At 48.9% G+C, this 6,503-nt stretch overlaps 1 protein-coding gene across 2 annotated transcripts in view; it reads left to right on the forward strand.

Annotated features, from left to right (window-relative positions):
* Positions 1–4,776: 4,776 nt before the first annotated feature.
* Positions 4,777–6,503, forward strand: part of LOC118938171 (pre-B-cell leukemia transcription factor 1-like) — a 35,448-nt gene continuing 33,721 nt past the window's right edge. The window contains exon 1 of one of the 2 annotated variants that reach the window (XM_036940052.1): positions 4,777–6,070. In XM_036940052.1, coding sequence (XP_036795947.1) covers positions 5,886–6,070 — 185 coding nt within the window. In that variant the 5' untranslated portion in view covers positions 4,777–5,885. The remainder of the gene's footprint in view (positions 6,071–6,503) is intronic. The other variant, XM_036940053.1, reaches the window with a different exon arrangement.

A 6,503-nucleotide genomic window follows, 5' to 3' on the forward strand; every position in this document is an offset into this window, starting at 1 on the left:
TGTTGTGTCCTTTTATAATGATTCAATAAGGAGGACTAGGCCTAACGCTGTGTGTGTTGTGTCCTTTTGTAATGATTCAATAAGGAGGACTAGGCCTAACGCTGTGTGTGTTGTGTCCTTTTATAATGGTTCAATAAGGAGGACTAGGCCTAACGCTGTGTGTTGTGTCCTTTTATAATGGTTCAATAAGGAGGACTAGGCCTAACGCTGTGTGTGTTGTGTCCTTTTATAATGGTTCAATAAGGAGGACTAGGCCTAACGCTGTGTGTGTTGTGTCCTTTTATAATGATTCAATAAGGAGGACTAGGCCTAACGCTGTGTGTTGTGTCCTTTTATAATGGTTCAATAAGGAGGACTAGGCCTAACGCTGTGTGGGTTGTGTCCTTTTATAATGGTTCAATAAGGAGGACTAGGCCTAACGCTGTGTGTGTTGTGTCCTTTTATAATGATTCAATAAGGAGGACAAGGCCTAACGCTGTGTGGGTTGTGTCCTTTTATAATGATTCAATAAGGAGGACTAGGCCTAACGCTGTGTGTTGTGTCCTTTTATAATGATTCAATAAGGAGGACTAGGCCTAACGCTGTGTGTGTTGTGTCCTTTTATAATGATTCAATAAGGAGGACTAGGCCTAACGCTGTGTGTGTTGTGTCCTTTTATAATGATTCAATAAGGAGGACTAGGCCTAACGCTGTGTGTTGTGTCCTTTTATAATGGTTCAATAAGGAGGACTAGGCCTAACGCTGTGTGTGTTGTGTCCTTTTATAATGATTCAATAAGGAGGACTAGGCCTAACGCTGTGTGTGTTGTGTCCTTTTATAATGGTTCAATAAGGAGGACTAGGCCTAACGCTGTGTGTGTTGTGTCCTTTTATAATGATTCAATAAGGAGGACTAGGCCTAACGCTGTGTGTGTTGTGTCCTTTTATAATGGTTCAATAAGGAGGACTAGGCCTAACGCTGTGTGGGTTGTGTCCTTTTATAATGGTTCAATAAGGAGGACAAGGCCTAACGCTGTGTGTGTTGTGTCCTTTTATAATGGTTCAATAAGGAGGACTAGGCCTAACGCTGTGTGTGTTGTGTCCTTTTATAATGATTCAATAAGGAGGACAAGGCCTAACGCTGTGTGTTGTGTACATTCAGACCTGGATATCCACTCTACATGTTCCACGTTGTTCAGTTGGTCCACTGTTTAGGTAGAAACTCTATAGGCACCATTAGCATAACGCCTAGCAACCAAGGGGGTCAAAGACGAGTGGAGGCTGTGATTGGCGGAGAAGGGGTGAGTGATGGTAATGATGATGATGGTCGAGTGACACGGCTTTGTTTTGTGTTCAACGTTAGCAGGCTAATCACGCACACGCTACGTCACGTCTACAAAGCTGAGGAGACATCAACATGGATACCATTTAGCAAGAGGATAAATAACAGAACCATTTAGGCTAGTATTCCAGTGTCCCAAATTGCAACCTATATAGGGCATTTCTTTTAGTGAAAAAAGCCTTGGTCAAAACTAGTGCCCTATGTAGGGAATTGGCCATAGGGCTTTTTTTTAAAGTTTTTTATTTTTTAACTTGTACCCTTTTTTCTTCCCAATTTCGTGATGTCTAATTGGTAGTTACAGTCTTGTCCCATCGCCGCAACTCCCGTACGGACTCGGGAGAGGCGAATGTCGAGAGCCGTGCGTCCTCCGAAACTCGACCCTGCCAAGCCACACTGTTTCTTGACAGACTGCTCGCTTAACCCGTAAGCCAGCCGCACCAATGTGTCTGAGGAAACACAGTACAACTGACAACTGGAGTCAGCTTGCAGGCGCCCGGAACGCCACAAGGAGTCGCTAGAGCGTGATGGGACAAGGAAATCCCGGCCCGCCAAACCCTCCCGTAACCCGGACGACGCTGGGCCAATTGTGCGCCGCCTCATGGTCTCCCGGTCACGGCTGGCTGTGACACCGCCTGGGATCAAACCAGGGTCTGTAGTGATGCCTCAAGCACTGGGGTGCAGTGCCTTAGACCTCTGCGCCATTTGGCAGGCCCCTGCCGTAAGGCTCTTGCCAAAGGTAATGCCCTATGTAGGGAATAGGGTGCCATTTGACCAAGTGTAGGCTGTTGTAGCCAACCTGTATCAGTGTCTGTATGTGTCTATGTATGACTGATGGGTCCTGAACCCTTGTCTCCTGCTCAGGAAACCAACGTCTCAAACATGAGAACAAGAGGAAATTCTCTCTTGGACCGAAAGGGTGACACTGATTTCAAGTGACAGGCACTACCTCGTCACGAGAGCGTGAGACCAACTCACCGCCTCTACATGTATGTGACTGTAGACTGTCTGTAGCATGTGTCTGTAACATGTGTCTGTAGCATGTGTTTGTAACATGTGTCTGTAGCATGTGTTTGTAACATGTGTCTGTAGCATGTGTCTGTGACTGTAGACTGTCTGTAAACATGTGTCTATGACTGTAGACTGTGTCTGTAACATGTGTCTGTAGACTGTGTCTGTAGCATGTATCTGTGACTGTAGACTGTGTCTGTAGCATGTGTCTGTGACTGTAGACTGTGTCTGTAGCATGTGTCTGTGAATGTAGACTGTGTCTGTAACATGTGTCTGTAGACTGTGTCTGTAACATGTGTCTGTAGACTGTGTCTGTAACATGTGTCTGTAGCATGTGTCTGTGACTGTAGACTGTGTCTGTAGCAAGTGTCTGTGAATGTAGACTGTGTCTGTAACATGTGTCTGTAGCATGTGTCTGTGACTGTAGACTGTGTCTGTAACATGTGTCTGTGTCTGACTGGGTAACTATGACTATGTGCGTAATCTTTATGGTATAGGTGGCAGGGCTGCTCTCCCCACAACCTGTGTTCTCTGGATCAAGCCCGTCTCCGTCTGCTACACTGGTGGCAGCAGTGGGATCAGTGCGGCATTTTAGGGTCGTTTGCAATGAGTAGAGAGAAAGTCTAATTCCATTACAGCCATCTCGGTAGGCTGGTCGGCCTGAAACTTTTGCTCTGGTTCACCCAGGCTCCTGACTTCACAGTGAACGGGCTCCTGACTTCATAGTGAACAGGCTCCTGACTTCACAGTGAACGGGCTCCTGACTTCATAGTGAACAGGCTCCTGACTTCACAGTGAACGGGCTCCTGACTTCATAGTGAACGGGCTCCTGACTTCATAGTGAACGGGCTCCTGACTTCACAGTGAACGGGCTCCTGACTTCATAGTGAACGGGCTCCTGACTTCATAGTGAACGGGCTCCTGACTTCACAGTGAACGGGCTCCTGACTTCACAGTGAACGGGCTCCTGACTTCACAGTGAACGGGCTCCTGACTTCACAGTGAACGGGCTCCTGACTTCACAGTGAACGGGCTCCTGACTTCACAGTGAACGGGCTCCTGACTTCACAGTGAACGGGCTCCTGACTTCATAGTGAACGGGCTCCTGACTTCATAGTGAACGGGCTCCTGACTTCACAGTGAACGGGCTCCTGACTTCACAGTGAACGGGCTCCTGACTTCATAGTGAACGGGCTCCTGACTTCACAGTGAACGGGCTCCTGACTTCACAGTGAACGGGCTCCTGACTTCATAGTGAACGGGCTCCTGACTTCATAGTGAACGGGCTCCTGACTTCACAGTGAACGGGCTCCTGACTTCATAGTGAACGGGCTCCTTGAAACGTGACTTCACAGTGAACGGGCTCCTGACTTCATAGTGAACGGGCTCCTGACTTCACAGTGAACGGGCTCCTGACTTCATAGTGAACGGGCTCCTGATTTCATAGTGAACGGGCTCCTGACTTCATAGTGAACGGGCTCCTGACTTCATAGTGAACGGGCTCCTGACTTCATAGTGAACGGGCTCCTGACTTCACAGTGAACGGGCTCCTGACTTCACAGTGAACGGGCTCCTGACTTCATAGTGAACGGGCTCCTGACTTCATAGTGAACGGGCTCCTGACTTCACAGTGAACGGGCTCCTGACTTCATAGTGAACGGGCTTCTGACTTCACAGTGAACGGGCTCCTGACTTCACAGTGAACGGGCTCCTGACTTCACAGTGAACGGGCTCCTGACTTCACAGTGAACTGGCTCCTGACTTCACAGTGAACGGGCTCCTGACTTCACAGTGAACGGGCTCCTGACTTCACAGTGAACGGGCTCCTGACTTCACAGTGAACGGGCTCCTGACTTCACAGTGAACGGGCTCCTGACTTCATAGTGAACGGGCTCCTGACTTCATAGTGAACGGGCTCCTGACTTCATAGTGAACGGGCTCCTGACTTCATAGTGAACGGGCTCCTGACTTCACAGTGAACGGGCTCCTGACTTCATAGTGAACGGGCTCCTGACTTCATAGTGAACGGGCTCCTGACTTCATAGTGAACGGGCTCCTGACTTCACAGTGAACGGGCTCCTGACTTCATAGTGAACGGGCTCCTGACTTCATAGTGAACGGGCTCCTGACTTCACAGTGAACGGGCTCCTGACTTCATAGTGAACGGGCTCCTTGAAACGTGAAGCTTTCATATGGCTGTCTTGGGGTGGGACAGTTAGGCTACATGAGAAGGCCCTCCAAGCCATCACAACAACAATAACACTGTCAACAATGCTGCTTGTTTCCATGGTGCTGCTGCTGCCGCTGCTGAACACCATATGAGAGCTGAGAGGAGCCCACCCCCCGCGGTGAGATGTGGAATTGCATATTATCCTCCCCAGCGTGCGCTGTGTGTGTGTGTGTGTGTGTGTGTGTGTGTGTGTGTGTGTGTGTGTGTGTGTGTAGTGGGAGAACGGGCCAGGCGAGGGAGCCGGATAAAGAAAGGAGAGCAGAGGAGAAGGAAAAAAACTGCCGAGAAGAGAGGGGAGCAAAGCAGCGCTATTCGACCAACGGATAGGACAAGGCCAGCCACGGCTGGTCGGACGGGTTGGAGTTTATTAAAAATATGTATTTTATTCCTTCGTTTTATTTGATCCTGTAGGCTACTAGCTACAATACTTCTTCCCAGCCGTGCAGGTTTTTCCTGGGAAAAGAAGGCAACGAAAACGGACACGTTGGGGATTTCTGTGGACTAGTAACGTTAGCCGAGCTGTTGTAGGCTAGTGTGGCGCTACTCTTCTTTCTCATTGTTAGAAAAACACGGAGATACATGGTGGTTGGATTCCAAACTGGTTCGCCTACATTCCCCGTCGCTTTCCACGAGACCGCGCTTGGATATCGGCCGGATTATTAATTTGTCGAACGCAGGAGTAACATTTGTGACAAGCTAGTCTGCTAATTGTTGCCATTTTTCTCCCTGGCAGCGGCAGCTCGGTTCGTTCTCCCTCCCCCTCTTTGTCGTTCGCCAAGCTGACCATTTTAAAGGCAGCTCTACCTTTCCAGGCTTTATTTTTTCCCCCCCGTGGCCTCCTCGCTCCCTCTATCTGCCTCGACCGTGGAACTACTGTTAGAACCCTGCATCCGTGTTCGACTCGGAATGCAAAATAAATCTAGGCCGGGTTATGCCAAAGAAAATAGTGTTTATTTGTTTACAAATACTGTGTAGGCCCAGATCGACCGTTTACTTGCTTTTTTGTTTAACATAGACAATTGCATGTTTACAGCTTGCTTGCTGCTATTGGTCATTTGAACGAGCAATGGCATTTTGTAGTTAGTTTGATTTCTTCCTTTGTTTATTGGCTACTTTTCATAGTTTAGTTTGTCTTCCTTTGTTTATTGGCTACTTTGAAACACTCGGTGTTTCGAGTCAGGGACATTAAACTGTAAAAGGCAACTGGCCTGGGCTACCTCTGGGGAAAAACACATACTATCTTCTCATCTTCCTCCCTTCATCGGACAACGGTCACCTTTTCCCTCCCTAGTTTTGTCGCAAAAACGGCGAGATTTTTCTGAAAGGCATGGAGGACCAGGCCCGCATGATGTCGGGTCTCGTCGGGCTGTCCGGACTGTCTCAGGTCGACGTGGGGGACCATGACGCCGGGAGGAAGCAGCACTCCCTCGGCCAGCCGCAGCAGGACATCGGGGATATCCTCCAGCAGATCATGGCCATCACGGACGAGAGTCTCGACGAGGCCCAGGCCAGGTAACACCTTCCCCGAGGAGAGGAGGGCTGGAGCACAGGGAAGAGATCCATGTAGACAGGGGATCCATGTTGATGTCACCACTCTTATATGATCCAGGATCGTTATACGACATATTAGACCCGAGCTTATGTTTTATGTGGTGTAAAGATAAAACTGACCCAAGATCAGATATTAGGGGCACCTCTTTGCTTGGTGAATAGTAAGAAGCAGGGCACATGATGGAGTACGTGGATCCAGGGGAGAGGAGCCTGCGTGGTGAATTTCTGGCCATAATAACAACGGATTTCACATCGTCTCTTTGACACTCACACAGGCTACACACCACCAGTCCCAGTGCGCTGGTCGGTTACAGCAGTGGTCATTAATTCAGGCTGGTTAATTAATAGTCTCTCGTGTCGTTATGGCACCAGTCTGTGTGCGCAGACTGACCTC

The sequence above is a fragment of the Oncorhynchus mykiss genome, chromosome 13 (genome assembly GCF_013265735.2).
Source record: "Oncorhynchus mykiss isolate Arlee chromosome 13, USDA_OmykA_1.1, whole genome shotgun sequence".
NCBI lineage: Eukaryota > Metazoa > Chordata > Actinopteri > Salmoniformes > Salmonidae > Oncorhynchus > Oncorhynchus mykiss.